At 35.0% G+C, this 27714-nt stretch overlaps 1 protein-coding gene across 5 annotated transcripts; it reads left to right on the top strand.

Annotated features, from left to right (window-relative positions):
* The first annotated feature begins 257 nt into the window (after nucleotides 1-257).
* Nucleotides 258-27714, top strand: LOC127085227 (protein CHROMATIN REMODELING 5). 5 transcript variants are annotated; one of them, XM_051025771.1, is made up of 32 exons: nucleotides 258-630; nucleotides 1411-1439; nucleotides 1570-2250; nucleotides 2407-2465; nucleotides 4571-5008; nucleotides 5803-6027; nucleotides 6218-6301; nucleotides 12008-12067; nucleotides 12162-12265; nucleotides 12508-12559; nucleotides 14753-14816; nucleotides 15939-16032; nucleotides 16116-16203; nucleotides 16277-16411; nucleotides 17356-17547; nucleotides 17645-17712; nucleotides 19196-19289; nucleotides 19388-19512; nucleotides 19601-19664; nucleotides 20058-20270; nucleotides 21424-21666; nucleotides 21744-21854; nucleotides 22028-22117; nucleotides 22329-22511; nucleotides 22664-22744; nucleotides 23061-23297; nucleotides 24342-24497; nucleotides 24593-24770; nucleotides 24861-25042; nucleotides 25960-26316; nucleotides 26414-26507; nucleotides 26706-27714. In XM_051025771.1, exons 3-32 carry the CDS (start codon nucleotides 1680-1682, stop codon nucleotides 27170-27172), a joined length of 5109 nt encoding a protein of 1702 aa, XP_050881728.1. In that variant the 5' UTR covers nucleotides 258-630; nucleotides 1411-1439; nucleotides 1570-1679; the 3' UTR covers nucleotides 27173-27714. The 5 variants fall into 5 exon arrangements, with proteins under 5 accessions (XP_050881728.1, XP_050881727.1, XP_050881729.1 ...); XM_051025770.1 differs by having other exon boundaries at nucleotides 1411-1482; XM_051025772.1 differs by lacking the exon at nucleotides 1411-1439.

Below are 27714 nucleotides of genomic sequence, written 5' to 3'. Positions count from 1 at the left end.
TAATTTTTAATCACTCATATAAATTCTTATATTTTTTAAAGAGATTAATTACTATGCATTGTCAGTGTAAAAAAATTTACACTGTGGATTCATCACCATCATCCGTTTGTATTACTTTATAAATTTTTAAAATAAAAGTCAAACTTATTTTAATATCCAAGGGATATGATTAATTGACGGTGTAAAGTCTATATAAATTAAATCCTTTTTTAAATTTATTTTATTTAAAATAAATATTTTATACACATGATGAATATTCGTGAGGCAATGGAGAAAGCATTTGTTACTCTTTCCCCCTCTTCATCTGCAGCACGCACACAACACACATCCATCGTCGATTCACCTAAATCGCTTCCTCCTTCCACTCAAAATCCGACGTTACAATCTCTCCGTCCTAACTGTCCAATCTCCGTCGCCTCTCCACCGTACAAACATTCAAAATCTCGCTCGCGAAGTACTTTCGTTACGAAATCCGAACATTCGCGCCTTCTTTTTTCACTAGTATTGGCTCGCCGGCGATTCGGTTTCTGACGATTCATCGCCGGCGAAGAAGCGCACGATCATCAAACTTATCTCCTTCATTTCTCGTACAGTTTTCCGAATTGGACGAATACTCCGTGTGTTGGAAAGGTGAGCCTCTAGTGTTTTATACTCGTGGTTGTTGTTGACATTGTTCGTGAGATTAAATCTTCGTGGCGCTCGGAGATTTGGTTTTGTGGAATTAGGTTTCCGATTGTTGATTTTGGACGCAGTTTCAAGTTCGTAGGGGTTTTAGTTGGAAGAGCTTCCTTGCTTGTGAAATATACTTGTTGATCCGTTGTTTTCACGGTTTTGATTTGGCTTTGATGTTGTTTTTGCATGTTGAACTTGTTCGGACTGCCTGGTGTTGAATTCATGTATTTTGGCCAATGTAGGATTTGAATTCATTTTGATGGAATTCAGTTTTGACCGTTGTGGCACTCGTTTGAACTAGTGCCTTTTCCCTCCTTTTTCAATAGGAGTCAGTTTGATATCATATATTTCTATTTTTCTTATTATTTTTGTCGTAGTTTTTGAAATTTGAAGTCAATTCAGTATGTTTGGCAAGGGATTTTAATTCACCGATGTCACTGGTTGATTCTGGAGCTCAAAATTTTTCAAGTAACTGCTGAGTTAGCTAGTATGTTTGGTTTGCATTTGGAAAATTAGTGTCTAAATATACGTTTATCCTAAAATAGCTGTATATCTTGGATACAAATGTATGCGACTGCAAACCATACATGCACCAAGTGTATTTTTCAGCATGCTTTTCTTCCACATTATTTTGAGCTTGAAGATTGTAATATGGGTTTTGTCTATTTTCTAATTTAATTTAACTTGTTTCATTTATGGTATTATCACTGTGTTGCTAATTGCTTGAGTTTGGTACAGTGTGGCGACGAAGATAGCTGAATGAGCAGGTGACATATACTGGGCTTTTGACTAGATTCAATAGCTCTTATAGTGAGGATATTTAATGAAGTAAATGAAATTATAAGGTAGTTCTACATGTCAGGATGTCGTTCTTTACAAACTTTTCATTTGATGCAGTGTCATGTAGGGTATTGAAAGTTGAAGGCCAAGGAAAGAATGCTGACAGAACTTGTAGATCAGTTGGTAGTGAATGTGTTGATTCAACTTCTAGTGAAAAAGAAGTTGACATGAACATGGAGGCACAATACGAGAGTGATGCTGAACCAGATGAAGCTGGTAGGAAGCAAAAGGAGGCAACTGCTGATAATCGGGTTGGTACAAGAGAATCAAATGTAGAGACTAAGAGCAGGAACCCATCTACTATTGGAAGGTGGGGTTCTTCATTTTGGAAAGACTGCCAGCCTATGTGCCCTCAGAATGGCTCTGAATCTGGGCCTGAATCAAAAAGTGAATCAGACTACAGAAATGCAGATGAATCTGAAGATCATTCATTGGAAGGAAGAGGAGAAAGATTGGTCTCAGTAGAAGAAGATGGACAAGAGGATTCAGGAAAAGGTCAAAGGGGACATTCTGATGTTCCTGCTGAAGAGATGTTGTCTGATGAGTATTATGAGCAGGATGGGGAAGAACAGAGTGACTCGATGCATGGCAGGGGTTTTCGTCGATCTACGGGATCAAATTCATGCCTTCAATGGAAGTCTACTAATGTCAATAGGCGTGTGCATAGGAAATCTAGGATTTTAGATGATTCTGAGGATGACGATGGTGATGCTGATTATGAAGAAGATGAAGCAGATGGTATGTGAACGCCACATTTAAATATATAATGTTGCTTTATAGTGAAGTTGTACTATTGAAGTTGGCAAATCGAGCTTGTATTCTTCTGACTTATATTGTTATTAGGGATGGATTCCTTTGATGCAGTTTTTAATTTATATTTTAAATACCTCGCAGAAGATGATCCTGATGATGCAGACTTTGAACCTGCAACAAGCTGTCGTGGTGCAAACAAGGTGGTCTATTTGTGGCTATCCATTATCATAGTTAATAAGTTCTATATCATTTGCGTTTATCCTTCTGCGTAAGTATACATGATTTAAATGTTGCCATATGGATGCTATTTCTACCAACCTTGAGAGAATTATTATTTGCAGTTATCACTGTATTTTTTCTTTTTATTGCTCACACCCAGTGACTTTGTTCCTTGTGGTTCCTTGGGCGCGTAATTTGAATTTGCCAAAAGTGCCATCAAGCTTAGAACTCAGATCTTTTATGAGTTTATTTATTTATACATACTTTATAATTCAGACTATGATTAGATTAGATACATTGTGAGAAAACTGACGTGGGATTTGCTCCTTTACTTTTTTATTGCTAAAGGTTTTAAATAAGCATGTCTAGTCATACTTGTTTGCATTTTGTGGTGAGACAAGTATTAGTATTGCAAGGATGTATTATTTGGGAGAGATGGTTTAATCATAAAAAGATTAACCTTAATGCTTAGTTTGACTTATGCTGGCCATATTTCCTTAGACCTTTCACATTCCCATTTAACTATAATTTGAGTTTAGTTACAGATCTATGCATAGTGATATCAACATTTTTCCTGCACAGTGGCTCATGTAATTTGATGGATTTGGACTATATAAGCTGCACAAATCATTATTAGCCGTTTGTGGTTAGCTGACTATATTTTCTCTGCAATATTAGACTAGGCAATGCAATTAAGAGTATGTTCTTTTGTCTGGTTGTGCTGTGACTTTCTACAGTGTACTACTAATTATGGCTCAATTGGACTTTGTTTGTGTTTTTATTTATTGGGCTGGCTGGCCTTACATTTGTTTGTTTTTATATAATCTGCTACTCCGGTTCCTTATTATCAGACTCACATTTGAAATTTCCTTGTCCTTAAGACTCTTCTCAATATTTCACATGCATTAGCAATTTCTTTACAAAAATATTCCTATTTAGTTTATAATTGGGAAACATAAATTTGTTTTCTCTCTCTTATGATATCAATAATTATAAGGGTAATTATGAAAAAGTAACAAATATTTAATGACAAATTTATTGCTACAACTACTTTTTTTAATACCTCTGAATTTTGTTAGCAAGTCTTATAATAAGGGATGGAAGTATTATTATCATTATTATTATTATTATTATTATTATTATTATTTGCACACTGGGGAAACTGAAAATATGCAATTAAGCCTATAATTTTCAGTAAGGGACGATTTTTAGTGCATTATTTTGATGACAGAACATGGTCCTGTCCTAAGGTCTGAAATATATAACATGGATACATATTTTTCACGTTGCTGTTGTTTGTCTTGTTTGGAACACAAATAAATAGTAGTATCAGTTAATATCCTTTGTTTGTATTGGTAATATAAGTAAATACAATATTTCAGTAAAAAAGAATGCAAAATACAATATTGCCTGGGTACCACCATGACTATCCTTCTGGCAATGTTTAAATTGCGATAACAGGAAATTTAAATACCACGATAAGCGAGGACTTTTCATAGATGGTATAAAACTGAAACCATGTGCTAAAAAATTCCATTTTTGGCCTTAAATTCATCCTCTGCTTGAATACCACATGAAATCATATATATATATATATATATATATATATATATATATATATATATATATATATATATATATATATATATATATATAATTTGGTTAATTGATGTATTCATTTAGGTATTGCTTTATTTATTTGTATTCAAATACAGCATTTAGCATTGGAATACACTTGTCATGTTTTTATTTATTATGGTTTGTATGACTAGATAATACTAATATAGAAAAATAGAATTTGGTTGTATTTTCTTTGATAGAGATTTAGGGATAATGAGTTAAAAATATTTAGATAACTCTAAATAAGTGGGGTGAATTCAAAAGGAGACAACATATTTTGTGAAAAGAAAATCGACATTGGGTAGAAAATAATTGATTTTACTCAATGGGATCAATAATTAGTAGTGTAATTTGTTCTGAGTCTGAAAAATACTGTAACTGGATAGAAGCATACAGTATTTTTATTTTGTTTTATGTTTTTTTTTTAATGTCTGAGTAGACTAAAATGATTGAACTATAATTTCAGGATAAAGATTGGGAAGGCGAGGACTCAGATGAAGCTGATGATAGTGATGAGGACATAGATGTTTGGGATAACGATGGTTCTTATTTAGATAAGAAGGCTAAGGGAAGGCAGCGAGGTAAATTTCGACAAAGTGTAAGACCAACCAGAGATCGTAAAGCATGTACTGCATCCAGTCGACAAAGAAGAGTTCAAGCATCTTTTGAAGATGAAGATGATGACTCTACAGCAGAGGATTCTGATAGTGAGAGTGATGAAGATTTCACAAGCTTGAAGAAGAGACGTGTGCATGTACTCAAGAATAATGTCCGATCATCTGCACCCACAAGTTCTTACAGGCACAGCAATGAGGTTCGCTCTTCTACTAGAACAGTTAGGAAAGTATCATATGTTGAAAGTGATGAAAGTGAAGCAGCTGATGAAGGGAAGAAGTCTCAAAAGGTACTACATCTAACCATGGTTTCTTTCTCTTCCACTGTCAGTATTTGGTGCAAATATTTTGGGCTTCATATATCTACTGACATGACATTCCTTATAAGTTAGTTGTGAATTTCACATATTCAAGATATGCTCACAATATTTATAGGAGACTACTACATTTTATACTCAATAGGATTTTTTAGATTGTTTCACTGAAGACTGCATTTTATTCTAAAGATTTGTAGGTTGTCCAATCAGTATACTGCAATTGTCCAATCAGTATACTGCAATTGTCCAATCAGTATACTGCAATTAAGTAATTGCAACGGCAGCCCCCTTGAAACAACCATTAGCAGAGTACTATAAAAAAGCTAAAGTTGCAATTGTGTCTCAAAGTTGAGAGACTGAGATATCCTAAAATTTGTGATTACAATAAATGCGCATAGATCGTACATTGTGCCAATTTTTTTTTGCCAAAACCATTAAAAACTAAAAAACAAAAACTGCTCCAGAGTAGAAAGAAACACATACATCGGATGTTTGTCTAAGTTGCATGTGCTTTATTCAAGTCTACACTAGTTTGATACATCAAACTGGTGTATAAACATTCTGATCTACAAAGCTTATTATTTTGTTCAAAATAATATTGATTTCATTCTAATATTTTTATCCTTGTTTGTATGCACTTAACTTGCAAGGTGGAGGAAGTGTGAGATGTTACTTAGTCTAGTTAGTGTGATACTGCCCGTTGCATGGATACTTTTGATTTATTTTTGTTGATGAGATATTGCTTAGCCATGTTAAATATTGTTTAGGAAGAAATTGAAGAGGACGACGGGGACTCCATTGAAAAGGTGCTTTGGCATCAGCCAAAAGGCACGGCTGCAGAGGCTCTAGAGAATAATCAATCAATGGAGCCTGTTTTAATGAGTCGCTTATTTGATTCTGAACCTGATTGGAACAATGAGGAATTTTTGATAAAATGGAAAGGCCAGTCACATTTGCACTGTCAGTGGAAGTCATTTATTGAGCTGCAAAATGTACGCCTCTCCTTTGTATTGTTCATATGCATTAATAATAATTGCACCTATGTACTGTCTCATACTCCCTTTCTCTCTCCCATTAATAATCCTGTTTCATTTTTTTTTTGATTTAATCTGTAATAGTTTAATATTTTTCCTATTTTCCTTATTTCTGTACTGTAATACATTTCTCTGTATGAAAGTGCAGCTCACTGGTTTTAAAAAAGTTTTGAATTATACCAAGAGAGTGACAGAGGAAATCAGGTACAGGATGAGAATATCGAGAGAGGAGGTAAATGAATTTATCTACTGAAAGATGCTTTCCTTGATATTCTTTTTTATAATTTGACCGCATAACTACTAATGCTATTGATTTAGATGAAGTAGTTTTTAGAGGCAAATTGCCTAGCTTTTGGATAAAGCCATAAATGTCTAATTAAAGAGACATGAGCAATTGTGAATTGTGAAGTATTTGATATATATATATATATATATATATATATATATATATATATATATATATATATATATATATTTGTTGATATTTAGATACGTATACACATAGGAAGAGAATATTCTCTAGTATATTTTAGAATAGAGTAGGATATTTATGTAATTAATATCATGATCTGTATTTTTTATATATATAAATCATCTTCCACTGTGCTATTCAACACACAGTTTAATCTAAATGTCTCTTAGTCTCGCTTATTTCAACATGGTATCCAGAGTCTGCCAAGAGATAATTCTTTCTTCGCCGTGCTTTACCCGGTTGACCCACTGTCTTCCGGTGAGAAATTTTTTCTGCAAACTGTTATCACTCCGATTTGCATCTCACTTCCCCGGTAACCAAACTGGCGCCGTTACTGTTCCGACAAAACATCCGGCAACGTTTCGGAAAACCGACCCCACCCATCTGACTCGCAGCCCTCCGATCTGGCCGTCGCCCTTTGTCCTGCCGTCAGCCACCTGCTCACGCGCCGCTCTTCTCCCTGCACATGAGCCTCACGCGCCACCGCTGCCCCGCGCCCGCCAGAGTGTCCGATGGCCGATTTCGCCCGTTTTTCTGCCGGCCCACTTTCCTTCCCCCCCGTTCCAGATCCAACCTCCGTTTTACTTTCTGACTCACGGAAAACGGTGCTCCAGTGCAAACAACCCCGACTTTACTCTGTTTTTTTGTTCTCTAAGCCATGAGAGACAATGATTCTGATTTCAGTGATTCGTTTATCAAAGTTCCGCTTATTTCGTGTGAAAAGCTAACCGGTCATCCAACTACAACATATGGGTTGGTGCTGGCAATGGTTTCACAATCAAGGATAAGAAGATCACTTAACCACAAAAGTGGATGCTGTCCCCGCCAACAAAGTTTCTAAATGGAAGAAAACCGATGCATCACTGTGCACTGTGCTATGCTTTTCCATAGCACCTAATCTCCAAGCACAGTACCAAACCTTCTCCACTTGCTATGAGGTTTGGAAAAAGGCCAAGAAAGTCTTCTCCAACGATATTCATTGTCTATATAGTGTCATCCGCAAAATCAACACTCTGAAGGTGGAGAATATGGATATGCAAGTCTATCGGAGTAATTTGATGCTTGAAAGCAAATTACGTCACTCTCATGCCTTACGCAAAGATGCAACAACTCATGCCGAACAACAAAGTAACATTTTCATGCTATTAGAGCTTGAGTCCGTTCGTAATCAGATTTTATCAGGTACTACTGTTCCTAACTATGATACAGTTAGTGAACAACTGTTGCGCTTGTTTACACCACATGCTTTTGGTTCAGTTTTCCCTCCATCTATTGCTGCTCCGACACCAGGTGTCACTGCTGCCCTTGCATCTCTTGGCAACAATCAGAATTGCTTTCGAGAAAGGTCATCCAACTCCAAATCTCGTTCCAAGTGTGACCATTATAAGTGGCTTGAGCATATTATTGACCGTTGCTGGAAGTTGCATGATAGACCTCCACGGCAAGTAAATGCAGTTCAAATCGATCATCCAGACACTCTGCAGACTTCACATTCTCTTCAGAACTCTACGTCAAACTACGAGGATTTTCTCAGGTGGTGTTAGATTAATCAGAACTCTGGTTACACGGTTTCGATCGCATACACTGGTAATTCATCTGTTTGCTTCTCTCAATCATCCCCTCTTGGTCCTTGGGTCCTCGATTCTGGTGCGTCTGATCATGTTACCGATAATAAATGTCTTTTCTCTTCCCTCTGGTTTCTTGCCTAATATAACTTCCGCAAATGGTCCTCAAACCCGATCTCAAGGGATTGACACTGTTTAAATTCTACCATCTCTCTCTGTTACTTTTGTCTTATACATACCTATTTGCTCATTTAATTTATTGTCAGTTAGTCGTTTAACTCGGTCCTTAATTGTTCTATCACCTTTACTAACAGTAATGTTACCTTGCAGGATCGGACTTCGGGACAAATGATTGGCGTCGGATGTGAGACTCAAGGCCTCTACTACTTCTCTACGTCATCTACCACATGCTCCACTCACCATACATGCATAGTTAGGTCATCCAAGTCTTCTGAAACTACAAAAGTTGGTGTCCAGTTTATCTAAATTATTCACTTTACATTGTGAGTCTTGTTAGTTAGGGCAACATATCCGTAGTTACTCTCCCGGCCGAGTCAATAAACGAGCTGCTTCCCCTTTTGCTTTAGTTCACTCCGATGTTTGGGGTCCATCGCGTACTGAGTCTACTTTTGAGTCTAGGTATTTTGTAACCTTTATTGATGATTTTTCACGTTGCACGTGGCTATTTTTAATGAAGAACATATCTGAATTGTTTTCTATTTTTGAACAATTTTATCGGGAAATAAGAACCCAATTTGGTTTGTCTATCCGTACCCTAAGAATTGACAATGCACGTGAATATTTATCCCAACAATTTCAAACCTTTATGTCATCCAATGGTGTTCTTCACCAAACATCTTGCCCTCATACACCTCAACAAAACGGGGTAGCCGAACGCAAAAATCAGCATTTTGTAGAAACCACTCGGACCCTACTTCTCCATGGTAATGTTCCTCTCCGATTTTGGGGAGATGCTGTGCTCACGACATGTTACCTTATATATCGAATGCCCTCATATGTCCTTAATAATAAAATCCCTCATTCAATCTTGTTTCCACACCTTCCCCTTCATCCAATTCCTCCTCGAGTCTTCAGGTCAACATGTTTAATACACAATCTCTCCCCTGGACTTGATAAACTATCAGCCTGATCACTGAAGTGTATCTTTCTTGGTTATCAGCGATCCTAAAAGGGTTATCGTTGCTATTCACATATTTTACAATGATACCTCGTATCAGTCGATGTTACCTTCTTTGAGTCTCTTTGAGTCTGTTCCATATTTCGAGTCCATCAAAATAACTATGGAACCCCTTCAATAAAGCACTCCCACACATCTTCTGGAAGTCCCATATGTCATTATTCCCCATCATTCCAGGGAACCTGGCACACTAAATACCCCTACAGTTGACCCTCCCCCACTCTTCGTCCACTTTAAACATATCAGCGTCCCCAACCAACGTCTATCGTACCTATCCCTGAGGTCATACTTGTCATTGAGGTCATTGCAGACTCTCCTCCGGTGCCTTTGCCATCACCGGATTCGATCCTGCAACCTGAGTCTGATCTTTCGATTGCCATTCGAAAAGGTATACGTCAAACACGAAATCCTTCTCCACATTATATTGATTTATGTTATCGTCTTTCTCCTTTGCAGTATACTTGTTTGTCTTCTTTGTCTTCTGTTTCTATTCTTAAAATTCCAGGTGAAGCATTATCCCACCCTGAGTGGAGGCAAACAATGATTGATGAAATGTATGCTCTTCAAAGTAGTGGTATTTGGGAACTGATTCCTCTACCCCCTGAGAAATCTTTAGTAGGTTGTCGTTGGCTTTATCCAGTGAAGGTTGGACCAGATGGTAAGATCGATCAGTTTAAAGCGCACTTGGTAGCGAAAGGATACACTCAAATTTTTGAATTGAATTATAGTGATACCTTCTCGCTTGTAGCCAAGATGACATATGTCAGACTTCTTCTAGCAGTTGCAGCCATTCGACATTGGCCTCTTCATCAACTTGACATCAAAAGTGCCTTTTTACATGGTGATCTTGAAGAGAGTATATATAGAGCAACCACTTGAGTTTGTTGCTCAGGGGGAGTCATCGAATATGGTTTGTAGGCTACACATGTCTCTTTATGGTCTTAAGCAATCTTCGAGAGTTTGGTTTGGCGGATTCAGCACTGTAGTACAACAGTTTGGTATGTTCCGTAGTGAAGCTGACCATTTTGTTTTTTATCGTCACTCAGCCCGAGGGTGCATCTATCTTATTTTGTATGTAGATGATATCGTCATAATTGATAGTGATCAGTAGAGAATACTCCAGGTGAAACAACATCTCTCGAATCAATTTTAGACAAAAGATCTTGGTAAACTCCGCTAATTCTTGGGAATTGGGGTGACCCAATCTAAAGATGGTTTGGTGATTTCCCAGCGGAAATATGCTATGGATATTTTGAAAGAAACAGGACTGTTGAATGCTAAACCAACTGATACTCCTATGGATCCAAGTGTCAAACTTCTACCCAATCAGGGGGAGCCTCTATCTGACCCAGGAAGATATAGGAGATTAGTTGAAAAGTTGAATTATCTCATAGTAACTTGTTCCAGACATTTCTTTTGCAGTTAGTGTGGTAAGTCAGTTCTTAAATTTTCCTTGTCAGGAACACATGAAAGCTGTTATCTGGATTCTGAGATACATCAAATGTGCTTCAGGAAAAGGTCTTGTGTATGAAGATAAAGGACATACTCAGATAGTTGGATACTCCGATGCTGATTGGGCAGGATCATCCATTGATAGATGATCCACCTCTGAGTATTGTGTATTTGTTGGAAGAAATCTTATATCCTAAAAAAGTAAGAAACAAAATGTAGTTGCAAGATCAAGCGCCGAGGCAGAGCATAAGGCCATGACAATGGTAACATGTGAACTTATTTGGTTAAAACAATTGCTTAAGGAACTTCAAATTGAAGAAGTAAGACCAATGACACTTATTTGTGATAATCAAGCTGCATTACACATTGCTTCAGATACAGTCTTCCATGAGAGGACCAAACATATTGAGATAGACTGTCACTTTGTCTGAAGAGAAGATCGAGTCAGGCGACATCGTCACAAGCTTTGTCAACTCTATTGATCAATTAACAGATGTGTTTATAAAATTCCTGCGAAGTCCCAGAACTAATTATATATGTAACAAGTTTGGTGCATTTGACTTATATGCTCAAACATGAGGGGAAAGTGTTGATATTTAGATATGTATATATATAGGAAGAGAATATTCACTAGTATATTCTAGAATAGAGTAGGATATTTATGTAATTAATACCACGATCTGTATTTTTTTGTATATAAATCATCTTCTGTTGTGTTATTCAACACACGGTTTAATTTAAATGTTTCTTAATCTTGTTTATATATATATATATATATATATATATATATATATATTTGTTTAAAATAAGGATTTAATTGAAATACACTGACAGTGTAAAAGGATTTTATACCGTCAGTTAATCCTAGACGTTGGATATTGAAATATGTTTGACTTTTATTTTAAAAATCTATAAAGTAATGTAAACGGGTGATGGTGATGAATTGACAGTGTAAATTTTTTTACACTGACAGTGCATACTAATTAATCTCTTAAAATAAATATGTCATTTATATGCTTACTCTGTTTATTAAGTACAAGTTTTTCGTTGATGTCATGTTCTGCGTGGTTTTGATTGTATCATGCAGTGTAGTTCTTTTATCTATCACCTCTTTTTCTACCTCTTGAAAGAGTTGTGTATTATTCCTTTACAGTTGCACTGTGAAAACCTACATTTAAATGATTTTATAAAGTTTTATTAATATTATTTATTTGTTTTTAACTTTTGATCATTTCCTGATGCTCAACATAGATTGAGATCAACGATGTGAGTAAGGAGATGGACATAGATATTATCAAACAAAACAGTCAGGTGTTTTTTCCTACTTTTTTTGGTTAATTCGGTGTTTATTTTTCTGTTTAATTTAGAGGTATTCCTAATTGGTTTTAATTACTTGCTTTCTTAGGTGGAAAGAATAATTTCAGATAGGATTTGCAAAGACAATTCTGGCAATGTTATTCCAGAATATTTGGTCAAGTGGCAAGGACTCTCTTATGCTGAAGTGACCTGGTATGTTACACATAAGATTTAGTTAGCATTTATTTATTTATGTTTTTTGTTTTTTGACTTTCACAACCAGTGCATTCATATTAGCAAGGAAGATCGTTTGATCTTTTGGAATTGGTGAAGCCCATGTTTTAGGTGCTTCTTTAGTGAATACTATGTAGCTTTTTGCAGTTTTTCCAGTGTTTGTGCTGTTCTTTTGATATTATTTAAACTGACAAGCTTATGTTCTTTGTTCATTTAAATAGGGAGAAGGACATTGATATTGCTTTTGCTCAACATGCTATTGATGAATATAAGGTGGCCCTTCAATTATATTCTATTTTTCTTCACATTATATTTTATCAGTTTTGTGACATTGTTTTTAATGAACTGTACACTATCATCTTTTTTTTTTGAAGTTATTGTCCACTATCTGGTCTGTAGTTAGCATGTTCAACATAACTGATAGTAAATGGTGTAACAAGGAGATTGAAACTCATATTGAAGCTAGAAAACACTGCTATTGTTGAAATTTCCGCCTTCATTGCAGTCCGCCCCTAGTCGCCTAAATTGCGGCATTTGGTTTACCTTCATTGCAGTCTCTAACACCTGCACCATGTTGGGTTTGAAAGGGTGGATTTAGTCCCATATTGCACGTGTAGTGTTTATAAAGCTAGGGCAGTTCTTACCTTTCAAGTCGGTTTTATAGAGATGAATTAGACCCAACCCACACATTCTAAGACAACTATGATCATGGATACGAGGACCATAACTATGATCATGGATATGAGTACCATACTTATAAAATGAAGATGATAATTGGGTTATAACGAATAAACATTGTATGAAATGGAAATAGAGAGATATGTGAACTGCAAGATTCAATCAAGGTGGATGGAATGAAGTATACTTCAGGTGTAATTCAAGAAGTACCATGAAAAACTTAAAAGAAAATTTTACTAAACATCCACAAGACCTTTAATGTTGTATGAGAGTAGAGGTGTCAAAAAAAGTCATAAATGAGAAAATTCCAATAATTAGGCCCATTAGGTCCCCTACTAAATCAATAATTTTTTGATCCCTTATTTTTAAGTTCCCTCATATTTTTGTTTTTTAATAGGTCTAAGTGAGGGGTTCAAAATATAATTTGTTTGAAATAAATTATTTTTAAAAAATAAATATTTTTTCTGAAAATTTTTAAAAATAATTTTCAAAAAAATAAATGTTGATGCTTTTACAAAATTAAAGAAAAACGTTAATTTTTAAAAAACAAAACAAAAATTCTGAAAATAAAAAGAACCATTTTTTTTCTTCTGAAAATAATATCTTTTTTTTGGAAATGAAAATATTCATTTTTTTGAAAATTTAAAAAAAATTATTTTTGAAAAAAAAATTGATTTTTTTGAAAAAAAGTTAGTTTTTTCGAAAATAAAAAAAATCGTTATTTTTTTAATATACAAAAAATAACTGATTTTATTTTTAAAATGAGAAAGGGGACTTTTTCCGAAAATAAAAAAATTGTATTTTTTTAAAAAAGTTGATTTTTTCTGAAACATAAGAAGTCATTCTTTTTTAAAAAAAAAATAAAAGAAGTCAGTTTTTCTGAAAATAATAAAGAAATGTATTTTTTTTGAAAATAAAAAAATCGACTTTTTTCAAAATAGATAAAAAAAGTCAAATTTTTCCAAAAATAAAAAAAGTTGATTTTATTTAAAACAAAATCGATTTAAATAAAAAAAGTTAATTTTTTCTATAAAAAAAAGTCAATTTTTTTCTATAAAAAAAAGTCAATTTTTTTCTATAAAAAAGTCGACTTTAAAAAATGATGGGACTTTAAGGCCTTACTTGAATTTTATGGGCCTTTAGCTTAGGGGGGCCTACATATTTTGGGACTCAGTTATTTTAAAAATTTTGAATCCCCGATATTTTTTGGGATCTTAAAAGTTAGGTCCCGACCCTTTAAATTGACAACTCTATACGAGAGTTGGATGCTTAGTGGTAAAGAGTCAACAATAAAGTAAGCTGTGTTGTAGGAATGAGAATGCTATGATGGGTAAATGATTACACATGACAAGATAGGATCAGAAATGAAAACATTAGAGAAAATTGGTAAAGCACCTAATGTGGGAAAGACGGTTGAGGTGGTTCGGATATGTGTGAAGACATATTATGATACGGTTTGATCCGTGTTATTGCCTTATCTACTCAGAAAGGCTTTGGAGGTTTCTATAAACATGACCAGCAGTTAGTGGTGCATACTGGTAGACATTGTTTTTGTTTGAAATGGTAATTAGTAGTGAAACATTTGCACTGTGGCTAATTCGTTGGTAGTTGAACATTCTCTTTGTCTCATGTCATGGACAGTTGAATATTCTTATGTGGGTTTTTCTTTATGTTTCCATATAATGTATTTTTTTCTAGCATCTCCATGTTTATCATTCTGTGTTGTACAAATTAATACAGGAAAAACTTTATAGATACTAAGCTGTTTGTTGTGTCATATTTGAACAGGCTCGCGAGGCTGCAATGTCAGTCCAAGGAAAGACGGTAGATCTTCAGCGTAGGAAGGGCAAAGGTTGGTTCATTTACGAATAATATAAGGTTGAATATGGCAGTGCTGTTCTGATATTCTAGTGCAGAATGCAAACATATTATTTTCATATTTATGCTTTGTTGCCACTTCTTTTCAATAAAACTGAGAACATTTTTACGTACCTTGCTTATACACCTTACACCATTGTTGACGCAGTACTGTTGATGCTCTTGTGATAATTCTACCATATGTTTTTTAAATTCTTGGTTTAAATATCTATGGTTTTTTGATACAATTTTTCTAATTGTGCCCTGGCTATAACTCTTTATGTTTTGCTTCGGGTTGGCAGCTACGGCTGACAATCCTCTATGTAGTGTAGCAGAATTCTATTGGGTATACTATTTTGTTCTTGCACGAATGACTTCTGTGTCTTGATTTTAGTAGCAACTCTTGCTACTGGAAAGAAACAACAGGATGAGAAATGTGTGTTTCCAAGTTATGTAAGCCAATTAGGAGGGAGTAATTAGGGTGCATAACTGTCAACTGCTTTCACTGTTGTGCCTGCAAACTATTTCTATGAGAAACTTGACGTGGGTATAAATTTTGAAAGCCATTTGTTACCGGGGTCTGTTTCCCTGGTTTTATTATTTTGGGTTCTGTGCAGAGATTATTTTATCCTTTTCCTTATAAACTCATTTTGTCCATGAGAACGTACAATTACAAATTGCAATTTTTAAGTGACAACTAATCTACACTTCTGACAAAGCCATACATGTAATGGTTTATTTGTTTATATTAGTTATCAACAATTACCAATTAAATGAATCTGTTATATTTCAGAACTTACATTTTTTGTAATTCTTTTTACTTAACAAAACTTGGACTTCTTAGTCATAAACCATAAATCAAATTATTTGCAAATAAATGATAAACAGAATTAGTTGAAAAACTTGTGATGTCTGTGGTCAACAATGGAAATTTAGTCAAATGATTCTACCAATTATTTTTAGTTCCCCTGTCCTCTAAAGCTGTATTTTTGGGTTTCTTTTTCTACTGAGTACAGTTGAGGAAATTTATGGTGTCATAATTTCACGCACTTCATATATCATCTTAAACTTACATATGTAGAAATGCACTTTTGATCTATAATTTTGTGTTGATTAGCAAGTTTACGGAAACTTGATGAACAGCCGGAATGGTTGAAGAGTGGAAAGCTTCGTGACTATCAACTTGAGGGTCTGAATTTTCTTGTTAACAGGTATACTTGTAAGTTGTATGTATATATGAAATGTGCCTTCTGTTGTTTGGTGTTCTGAATCTTTGTTCATTTTAATGTTATAGTTGGATAAATGATACAAATGTTGTTTTAGCTGATGAAATGGGTCTTGGTAAAACTGTTCAGTCAGTATCTATGCTTGGTTTTCTACAGGTATGGTATTTATCTTTACTTACCAATGTCTTTCCAATGTAATAGATAAACTTATTTTCATTTTCTGCTACAGAATACCCAGCAAATCCATGGTCCTTTTCTTGTAGTTGTCCCATTGTCTACGTTATCGAACTGGGCCAAAGAATTCAGGAAGTGGCTTCCTAATATGAGTGTTATTGTTTATGTTGGTACTCGTTCAAGTAGAGAGGTGAGACATTCGTTTGAGCTTTGATTCATATATTAATTAAGTTTCAAAATCTTTATATACATGAGATGGTACTTGAATATTTATTACTACTATTTGCTATATTTGCTATATTTATGCTGAGGAACATTAATAGGGTGCAAAATGTAGTTCACTAGTCCCTTACATCAATCTTTATAAATGTAAATCATTATGTCTTGTGTCGACCGTGCTCTTGTGTAAGGATGGATGCGGTTTAGCAACATGTATAATTTGCACAAACTGACAAAAGTAGGCAAGAGGATAATCTAGTGTGGGATTTGATACCAGGCAAAGGTTTTATGTAATCCAGATGATTACTTTGCCTTTTTGGCATGTCCTGTATCTTTTTCTTATCCACATGATCATGGAGTGTGGGATTTGATACCAGGTACTTTGGTTTTGAAATTTCCTATATGTTGTGATCTTTTTCTTATTCTTCTAGAAGATGGGAATAATACTCCGATAGAAGAGAGATTTCTCCCTTACCACCATCTTTCGTTGGCAATTGTGATCATTAGTGATTTTCATCAAGCAAATCTATTACCACTTTCTCCTTGGTCATTCGTTGGCAATTGTGATCATTAGTGATTTTCATCAAGCAAATCTATTACCACTTTCTCCTTGGTCATTCGTTCACGTATGAGTTTCTTGGTCAGACCTCATTCACCACTGCATTAACATCAAAGCACACTCATAAGTTTACGCTCTAGGTCAACTATATTCAGGAAACATTTTTTTAAAACTTTATTTTGTTGGCTGCTAAACTATTGGTTTTAGACTCTGGAAAATATATGTGGTTCTGATGGTTGATCTTCCTTGTCTGCTAAATTTTTTGGAGTCACAGGAAGAAACTATCGACACCTTTCTTTTTATTTGCTTAAATTCTTTAATGAAAATTCATTTTCTTTTTTCCTCTTTTGTGGCAGGTTTGCCAACAATATGAATTTTATAATGAGAACAAAGCTGGCAAGCCAATTAAATTCAATACACTGTTGACTACGTATGAAGTAGTTCTGAAGGATAAAGCCGTTCTCTCAAAGATCAAATGGAACTATCTGATGGTAGATGAGGCTCATAGACTTAAAAATAGTGAGGCGCAGTTGTATACCGCTCTTTCAGTGAGCAACTTCTGCACTTAATTTTAGTTGAGCTAGTGGTTATGATATTGAGGTTAATATTTATTATTCCTAGTTTGTTTCTACCCTAATCTTTTAGGAATTCAACACAAAGAACAAGTTGCTGATCACTGGGACTCCATTGCAAAATAGTGTTGAAGAGCTATGGTATTAAAACCTTTTTCTTTATTCCAGACTTGTTAAAAGAAACTTTCAATTTTTTGAGGAGTTACTAGGTTTTTATTATTACTTTTTTTGCACAAGCAAATAAAATGCTAATTACTCATTTAGGAAAATTACCAGTTGCTTTGCTGTAAATTCACCTTTTCATTGTGAATCCCATTAAGTCGCAGTTGTACTTTGAGGTTGCAAGTTAGAACGTTTCCTGCATCAGGGAAGACAACTTCACATATCATGTGTATGCTAATGTTCTGTATACATATACTGATATACCAATTTGATAGAAATATTTTAGTTATAACCTTAAACATAGAGCTTCCGAGTTGGGACAGAACTGGGGTTAATCAGTTCCGAACAACCTCAACAAAAACTATGGTTCTGAAGCTTATATTGTGGTATGATATCTCTCACATTGTTATTGTCCTATGCACATTACAAGTGCATATAAACTTCATCCTGTTGACAGCAAATTTCTATTAATACTACATCGGAACTACAAAATGATTGTGATACTAGGTTTCAGTGTCAGTGTGTCACCGTGTCAAAGTTGGCTTAATGAACACAATATTGCTTACTTTCTTAGTCCAAAATTGATTAATCTGAATTTTTTTGCCTCAGTTATGAACCAATTTGTGATTTTCTAACAACATCAATTCATTGTTGGACAAAGTTTACAAAGATATTAATATGCATGTGAGCTCCAATTTTACGCTCTGATCAGTTTGGGTTTTGAAAGATACTATAAGCAAATCATTTTAGTCATTAAGTTTATTTACATACTCCTTCCTGCCCTGTCACTCGAGTATAATAACAAAACTAATGTATGGTGCTTCAAAAAATGTACAAATCTTCAACTAGTTACACTATTTAATTGTATTATTACTAGAATACCCTTCAGCTAATGTAGGTTTTTTTTTCAAATAAACCTTCTATTCCCTTGGAACAAGTTCCCGTGAAGGGATGCTTGGGAAGTGCAGTTATATTTTTATTTCATTAAGAAAATAAATGAGACTAACTAATTTCTTAATTAGTGTGAATTTTTATTTTTTGGTTATATTCAAGATTGGCAGGAGTATATAGTCATTTGCTTAATTTTTTTAAACAATAATTTTTGAAAGTTTTAGAATGTTCAATCAAATTTTTGATTATTTCAATACTACTTTTAGGCGATATTTATAAGTACCTTTTATAATTAGTGTTTTTTTCTTCTTATAATTGCAATTTGCAACTAAATGAAAAACAGCTTCTCTTTAAAAACTAAATTGTTTTTTACACAACATACTTTTCATAATGCTTACACAAGCGGGCCCACATTTTGTTTGAATTAATAACCTTTTTAGAGATATCACATGGAAAAATTAGCTTAATGATCTAGAAGTATTATATAAATTTAAGACACCATGTGATTAATTTAATTTGCATTTTATTTCCTCTAAATAGTATAACAACTTTGCTGCCTCCACCTTTTCAGGGCCTTGCTCCACTTCCTTGATTCAGATAAGTTCAAGAGCAAAGATGAATTTGTTCAAAACTATAAGAATCTAAGTTCTTTCAATGAAAATGAGGTATTTTGCCATTATTCTTAGTACTTTATTTTCTCCATTTCTCGGTTTTCTCACTATTGATCTTCTGTATAAATTGTTGTGCCCATGTTATTTATTAGCTTGCTAATCTTCATATGGAATTGAGGCCTCACATGCTTCGAAGAATTATCAAAGACGTAGAGAAATCATTACCCCCCAAAATTGAGCGTATTCTTAGGGTTGATATGTCTCCTCTGCAGAAGCAGTAAGTGCAATTTTAATTTCCAAATAGATAATTAGATATTCCTATAAATTCACTTTCTACATTGGTGCTGCTCTTTTAATTAATTTAGGTATTATAAGTGGATTTTGGAACGCAACTTTCATGATTTAAACAAGGGAGTTCGAGGGAATCAGGTTAAAATGTCCATCTCTTGTTTCTGTAATATTCATTGATAAATAAATTTATGGTTTCACATTTCCTCACTTCATGATTGTTAGAGATGTGATATAAAACCATTCATTTGCATTTGTCTAACAACTTAACTTTTGGGATAATTGGTTTATGACAATACTATATTAGCCTCTAAAGATGACTAAGAAGTTTAGAGTTTGATCCTTCCTGTTCCATTTGGGTTATATAAACTATAAACTGGAATTTTTCGCACTAGGTAAGTTAGTCTAATCATTGTCAAATCTTCAAGTCCAATGCACTCTTGCATATCAAGAGGGCGGGCACTAGACATAATAATATAAAACCATTAATATGCTATCGCCCGACAACTTAAGTTTTTGGCGTGGTTGATTCAGGTTTCTCTTCTAAATATTGTGGTAGAATTGAAGAAGTGCTGTAATCACCCCTTCCTGTTTGAAAGTGCCGACCATGATTATGGTGGGAACTCTGAAAGTAGTGACAGCAGTAAACTAGAGAGAATTGTCTTTAGCAGTGGCAAGCTTGTCATACTTGATAAGCTACTTGTCAGATTGCATGAGACAAAGCATCGTGTACTGATTTTCTCTCAGGTATATTTTTGAAACTGGTGTACTGGATGTGTGTGATGAAAATTATTTAGATCTACTGGTCAATCATGTTAATACCATACTTTGTCTCAATGGTTTAGCTTTCTATTATGCTGGTTAAATGATTTTTCCCACCTTGACCCCGGTTTAGCTATTAGCTCAACTGGTGTACTGAGTGATTTTTCTAGTTGATTTGGGATCTCATTATACCCTCTCTCATGCTTAGGAGTAAACATCTAGAGCTGAGACAAAATGTGGGTGACCCAGTGACAACAATCTCAACACAGAAAATGGATGCGGGATAAGTAGTTAGTCTCTGCATCCAATAGGCTTTTGTAAAGATTGACTCAATCTTTTATGAAGTTATCTAACAGAGACTAATGCATATTTTAACATAACATTTTTTTAGACAGAGACATTAGATATGGTCAGACTGGGCCTGGGTGTGTGATATTTTGAACTCCACTAAAATAAAGTAGGAATTTTAGTGAGGTGAAGAGTATGTTATCAGACAAACTCCACCAAAATTGTACAGTAAGCAAAGGTAAAATGGTGCTGCAATGCCTATGCAATTTTATCGAAAAGAATTGAAGCCAAATTAAAAAAATGGTCCTGGATTTGAAGCTAAATTATTAAATAGGGACAGAGTTCGAAGTTGAAAAAAAGGCCTTACCTTTCAGCGGCCATAAGTTCTGCAGACGTTCAAAATTTGTATATTACTATATTTCACTTGCATATCTTAATTTTTTTGAAGGACTCCTAATTGAAAAACAAGGCTAACATTTCACTTGCTTATTTTCTACAAACCTTGTAAGTGAGTAGATGAAGATTCATTTAATGTAGTGTGCGAGGATCATAGAAAATATCAAACAGTGTATACCACATCTGGCAAGCAGTTTTGTAGTGACAAAAGATGACTGCTAATCTCTGAAGTGCCAAGCGTTATTACTCATTTTGTGAATTATTTACTGTTGAAGATTCATGAAAAGTGGCCATGAAATTCAGAAATATCTATTTCCTATTGTTGTTTCTAGTATGTTAGCCAGATTTAAGTTGTAAACATGAGTATGTATTATACTTTTTTCTCTGGGTTGGTGCTGGAAGGATTTTATTCTACCTGCTATGATGATACTAAGTTACAAGAGTTGTAATGCAGATGGTTAGAATGTTAGATATACTGGCACAGTATCTGTCACTTCGAGGGTTTCAATTTCAGAGGCTTGATGGGAGTACAAAATCTGAGCTGCGACAACAGGCAATGGAACATTTTAATGCACCAGGCAGTGATGATTTTTGCTTCCTTCTTTCAACGCGAGCAGGTGGTTTGGGTATCAACCTGGCCACAGCAGACACTGTTATAATATTTGATTCAGATTGGAATCCTCAAAATGATCTGCAGGTATTCAATTTATTTTATTTTATATCACTTAACACAGGATTATTAGTACTAACCGTATTTTTCTGTTTGTCTTTAAGGCAATGAGTCGAGCTCATCGAATTGGGCAACAGGAAGTTGTTAACATATATAGATTTGTTACAAGCAAAAGTGTTGAGGAAGATATTTTGGAACGTGCTAAGAAGAAGATGGTATGATTATTGATCTGTCTTCTTTGTCTATGACTTTTATGTTCTGTACCATTCTTGTATTTATACTTTATTTTTGGTATCTATTTTTCAAAATATATATTGATGTGCCAGATGTATTCAATTTTTTGTTGGCATGTCTTGTAGTCAGTAATTTAACATATGTTGTTCTGTAGGTTCTCGACCACTTGGTTATTCAAAAACTAAATGCAGAGGGTAAACTGGAAAAGAAAGAAGCCAAAAAAGGAGGAAGCTTTTTTGACAAAGTAAGAACATACATGAAAATCACTGTGCTGTTCACTGGTTAACATGCTTTCATTGTACTTTATGAGACCTTCTTAGAAAAAGAAAGGAGTGTATCTATCAGATGATATTGTATTCCTTTCGAAGTTGATGATTGCATTGCATAGGCTTGGTGTTATTGTTTTGTTCCTTACACAATTACTTTATCAAAAATATTTGCTTCTCACATGGCAGAATGAGCTCTCAGCTATTTTGAGATTTGGAGCAGAAGAGCTTTTTAAGGAAGAAAGAAATGACGAAGAAAGTAAGAAGCGACTCTTAAGTATGGACATAGATGAGATCCTCGAAAGAGCAGAGAAGGTTGAAGAAAAGGAAAATGAGGGTGAACAAGCACATGAGTTGTTAAGTGCCTTTAAGGCAAGTTAATGGACAGCGTCATGAAATTTATTATTTTCTCTTTCTTCATTGTTGTGGTTGGTTTACTTTTCAGAATGGGATAGATAGATTTGGATAGTTGTGGGAAATTTTGTAAGCAAGTTGTGTCTGTGTTTCATCTTTCGTCTATACAGGTTGCTAATTTTTGTAATGATGAAGATGATGGAAGTTTCTGGAGCCGATGGATAAAAGCTGATGCTGTCGCCCAGGCAGAGGTTTGATCTTATTCTGTTTACTATGATGTATTCTCTATAATTGTTTGTGTTAAGAGTCTCATATCGGATGTGATAAGGCTTAGAAATGAATTTATGTGCATGTGTGTGGGGGGGGTGGGAGTGGGGGAGTCTCCACCTTACAAACTGTTTTTTTAGGGTTGAGATTCAACCCAATTTCTTAAAGTTTGTTTCTTAAATGTTTGTTGTTGAATTGTAAGATATATATGTGAACAACTAATAAGATGCTAGTTTTTTGTAAGCTACCTGCTTAAAATAATTTTTATTTTCCCTTACTTTCTATTTTCTTTTGTTTTAGAATGCTCTTGCTCCACGTGCTGCAAGATATATCAAAAGCTATGCAGAGAATGATCAATTTGAAAGAAGTAATAAAAGAATAAAGAAGGAAAGTGAACCACCTGAACGGATTCCAAAACGTCGGAAAGCAGAGCATTCAGCTCATGTAACACCAATGATTGACGGAGCATCTGCCCAAGTGAGAAGCTGGTCATATGGGAATTTGTCTAAACGAGACGCACTCCGTTTTTCTCGTTCAGTAAGATTCTATTACTGTTTGCAATAGTCCGTGTTATTTCCCTTTATGAAAATCTATTACTTCTGGTAGTAATATTTTGAAGACCCGGTAAATCTGTGTTTCTGATACTTATCATTCTCACTGAGTTGATGCCATTTTGACTTCACCAGCCCCGAAAATGGGGCTAACTAGGCACTTCATTATAATCTCCCTGAATTTTGCAAGTTTGTATGGCTGTAGGGGCAGCACATAGTTGAGCTGAATAAAAATGGAATACTGGGAGTCTCCTAGTTATACCCAAGCTGTTAGGGGGCGAGGCTTAATTTTAGACTTAAGCTTAGACCAGTGAAGCTAGTGTGCTTACTGGAAATTGAGGTGGCTACTGAAAAGTTTTTTGGTTGCGGTTGAAATTATATATATGGCTTGGAATTGGATAAGGAGGGAAAAATTAGAGTTCAGAGAGAAGTAAAGCTGAATAGAATCACATTGAATAAAATAAATTCAACTTGTTACAGCTGAGCCATGCTAAAAATGTTTATGAAGGTCTACTGACCTTCCCACTAATATAATTGAATACTGTAACTAACTGAACACAGAACGTAAAGGATCTAGAATACAAGATTACACAACAGTGGTGTATGAATTACCAAAAATGCAGATTACAACTTGTTTTTGGTGCAAGTAGAATTTTCATAGTAAACTTGTTCAACCTTGCAGATGCATGCCTCTCTTATATGCACGTGCATGCACACATTGCTCATGCTAAGGTTGATTATGAATCAAGTGAGCAAAAATTATTATCATTTATGTCTCCATGTCTGTACCTTTTTTCTTCCTTTCTAATAATTGATTTTTGTGCCAACCTCAGAATAAAAAAATATTTTGAATTGTTTATTTAATAAATCCCTTAACCTAATGTGCATCCTTTTTTTTTGCTAACGACGTCTCAAGTTCTAAACTTGTGCCTACAATATACATGTGTATGATGATGTATGGTTCATTTTTTTGTATTTTCCTAATTTGTATATCTTAATGCCATATGCTTATTCCCAACAAAATTACCAGGTAGTGAAATTTGGGAATGAGAGCCAAATCAATTTGATTGCTGCTGAAGTTGGTGGTGCAGTAGATGCAGCTCCGCCCAAAGCACAAGCAGAACTCTTCAATGCTTTGATTGATGGATGTAGAGAAGCAGTGGAAGTTGGAAGTCTGGATCTGAAGGTTTCTATAACATGAATCTTGCGTGGAGTTGCTAATTTGATATTTGTCTTCTCATTATTTACTACGATGCTTAATACATGTAATGTTGCATCCAGGGGCCTTTGTTGGATTTTTATGGTGTCCCAGTGAAGGCAAATGAGTTACTTATCCGTGTTCAAGAACTTCAACTGCTAGCAAGGCGCATTAGTCGGTATGAAGATCCTGTTGCACAATTCCGTGTTTTAACATATCTCAAACCTTCAAACTGGTCAAAGGGTTGTGGATGGAACCAAAGTAGGTGCTATCCTCTAATGCCATTTGTATACTCATTCAAACGTGTGGGTTGATTTCTGCCTTTTCTAATTCTATTTCACTTGCTATTAGTTGATGATGCAAGACTGCTTCTTGGAGTACATTATCACGGAATTGGTAATTGGGAAATGATAAGGTTGGATGAAAGGCTTGGTCTTACGAAAAAAATTGCACCAGTAGAACTTCAACACCATGAAACTTTCTTGCCACGAGCTCCAAATTTGAGAGACCGGGCTAATGCCCTGTTGGAGCAAGTATGTGATCACTTCAGTCATTCTCCTTTTTGTTATTTTTCTCTGATATGCCACTTACACATCAATAATGAGGTTCTTTAAGTTCTGTACCTTTTTTTCTTTTCATGCTTCATTTCTCTCTACACTTCAAATTTGATTTCATGAGTTGTTTTGGTACTTGATAGTTCCCACATGTATATGGTTTTAATATTATTGAATAATGTTCTTTTGCATTGTGAATTTCACTTTTTAGAAGATAATACCACATTGCTCCATTGAGATTCAAAGCAGATGCACCGAGGGTGTTTCTTTTCCTCTATTGGGTTAAAGGCTTCATGGAGAGAAAATCTCTAGATGCTCTAATTTTATTTAGATTCACATTCTTATAATATCCTTATTTTTCAGCAATATGTCTATTATGCATGACAAGCAGATGACGAGATATGAGGTTTATCATTTTGTTAATTTTATAATTCTATGGTACTAGTTTAATCTTTTTTTTTGAAACAAAGTTCCTTTTATCAGTATAATGAGGGTACCTTTAGGTTGAATTCTAAGTCCACTTGGTCGTACATGCTATGATACTATATAATAAACCAACCCTCTTAATAGCATTAGCTAAAGTGAAGACAAGTAGATTTTATATTACATGTCAAACAGTATGGAAGCATATCAGTTGAGAGAGTGAGAGGTGTTAATCTAAACCATAAAATGATTCACGGATGATCAAATATAAGATCCAAGTAAAACTGTTCTTGATCATCCATGTATGACTATATGGTCAAGATTAAGGGATTAATTCTTCTCACCTCTCATACACTTGATTGATGATTATATGCTTTGATGCAGTCAAATTTGTGTTACTTGTAACTTTTGGCTTATTTTTCATGTTTTTTCCCATGGATAGCTCAAGCTAATTCCTCAAGTAATTTATATAGGAACTTGCCGTTCTTGGTGTGAAAAATGCCTATAGCAAAGTTGGAAAGAAGACTTCCAAGAAAGAGAAAGAACACCTTGTAGACATCTCATTGTCACGTGGGCAGGAGAAAAAGAAAAACACAGGTTCTTATAAAGTTAATGTCCAAATGAGAAAGGATAGACTTCAGAAACCTCTAAAAGTTGAACCTATTGTAAAAGAGGAGGGTGAAATGTCTGATGATGATGAGGAAGTATATGAGCAGTTCAAGGAGGTAAAATGGTTGGAATGGTGTCAAGATGTGATGGTTGAAGAAGGGAAAACTTTGCAGCGTCTTCAGAGGTTACAGAGAACCAGTGCTGATCTTCCGAAGGAAAAGGTTCACCCATTGTTGGGGATTCTATCTATTCTTGCATGTTTATTTTCAATTTCAAATGTTGAGAACATCAATTACTCTCTTTCCTCCTATACTTTAGGTGCTTTCAAAAATCCGTAACTACTTGCAGCTTCTGGGGCGAAGGATAGATCATATTGTCTCAGAACAGGAGTCCGAACCCTATAAGCAAAATAGTATGTACTTCATTCCCATTCTGAAATTTGTGTTTGTATAACCTCATTTTCTTGGCAAAGAGTCTGCTTTTTGCCCGCATGGGTCCCTTTATTTCTAGAACTCCAGTGGTTTCCTATGTATTTTGAGGACTGGCGCTGTCTGCAAGATATGATTCTTCAATGCATGATTGTTTTTTTCTTTCTCTTATTGGTTTACAGAAATGGCTACAAGATTGTGGGAGTATGCTTCTACCTTTTCCCACCTCTCAGGGGAGAGGCTTCACCAAATTTATTCAAAACTTAAAATGGAGCAAAATGCGGCAGGGGTTGGCCCCTCTCTTCCCAATGGAAACACTAATAATTCTTATTCATTCCCTCGTCATAGGGAGAGGCAAAGGGGACTCCAAAATGGGACTGCCTACCAAATGACCAAACCAACTAATGAGACAAGCATGTCTGAGGCATGGAAACGAAGACGAAGAGCTGAAAATAATGGTCATGGTCATTTCCAGGGTCAGCCACCACCTCGGAGAGTCACGAGTAATGGAATTCGACCGCTAGATACTAACTCGATGGGGATCCTTGGGGCAGGACCATCTGATAAACATCTTGCTGGTGAGAAACCATTCAAGACTCGACCTGGTGGGTGTCATTCAAGACAAGAATACTCTCCGGAAATCGAGTAGTTAGTTATGTGGGATCAGAATGGCTGATTCTCGGAGTGTTGGTTGTTGGCCTTCATTCTGCCCTTAGCTTCAGCTATTGTAAATACTCTGGAGTTTTTTGCCCACCAATGGGAATAAGATATTGCAGATCCCTTTTTGGTTTCCTCTGTGATCCGAGAAATATCTTACATATGGATTTGCATCCTTGAACTCCTTGAACAAGACAGCTGAAGCTGTTAATGATATGAGATTTACAATGGAAGATGAATGTAGTCTTGCCCATTTATTTTGATTTTCACACTTCCTTGAAGATGAGCCAAAGGATTACATTAGATATATAGTGAAAACCTTGAATAGAAAATTTTACCTGCTAGAGATACCTAAGAAAGTTTACATTCCAAGTTTCCCCATTTTATTGGACTTATTTGTTCGCACCATCCAAATTATGTTGGCTCATATGCTCAGAAATGTAATTGTAGCAAGGTCCGATATAACCTGGCGAAATTGTGTAACTCTTTTTAGTAATTTTCATTTGCAAATGCAGTTGATTCTAAGCTTGCTCA

Source organism: Lathyrus oleraceus, chromosome 5 (genome assembly GCF_024323335.1).
Source record: "Lathyrus oleraceus cultivar Zhongwan6 chromosome 5, CAAS_Psat_ZW6_1.0, whole genome shotgun sequence".
Taxonomy (NCBI): Eukaryota; Viridiplantae; Streptophyta; class Magnoliopsida; order Fabales; family Fabaceae; genus Lathyrus; species Lathyrus oleraceus.
The sequence above is the reverse complement of the archived record's forward strand: the minus strand, read 5'-3'. Positions and strand labels throughout refer to the sequence as shown.

Excerpts from the sequence above, each read along its gene's own strand:
- LOC127085227 (XM_051025769.1), top strand. The coding sequence starts at position 1,536 with ATGTCGTTCTTTACAAACTTTTCATTTGATGCAGTGTCATGTAGGGTA. Across the intron at positions 19,513-19,600 it reads ATGTCTCCTCTGCAGAAGCA|GTATTATAAGTGGATTTTGG; the intron begins GTAAGTGCAATT and ends TAATTAATTTAG. Across the intron at positions 21,855-22,027 it reads AACGTGCTAAGAAGAAGATG|GTTCTCGACCACTTGGTTAT; the intron begins GTATGATTATTG and ends GTTGTTCTGTAG.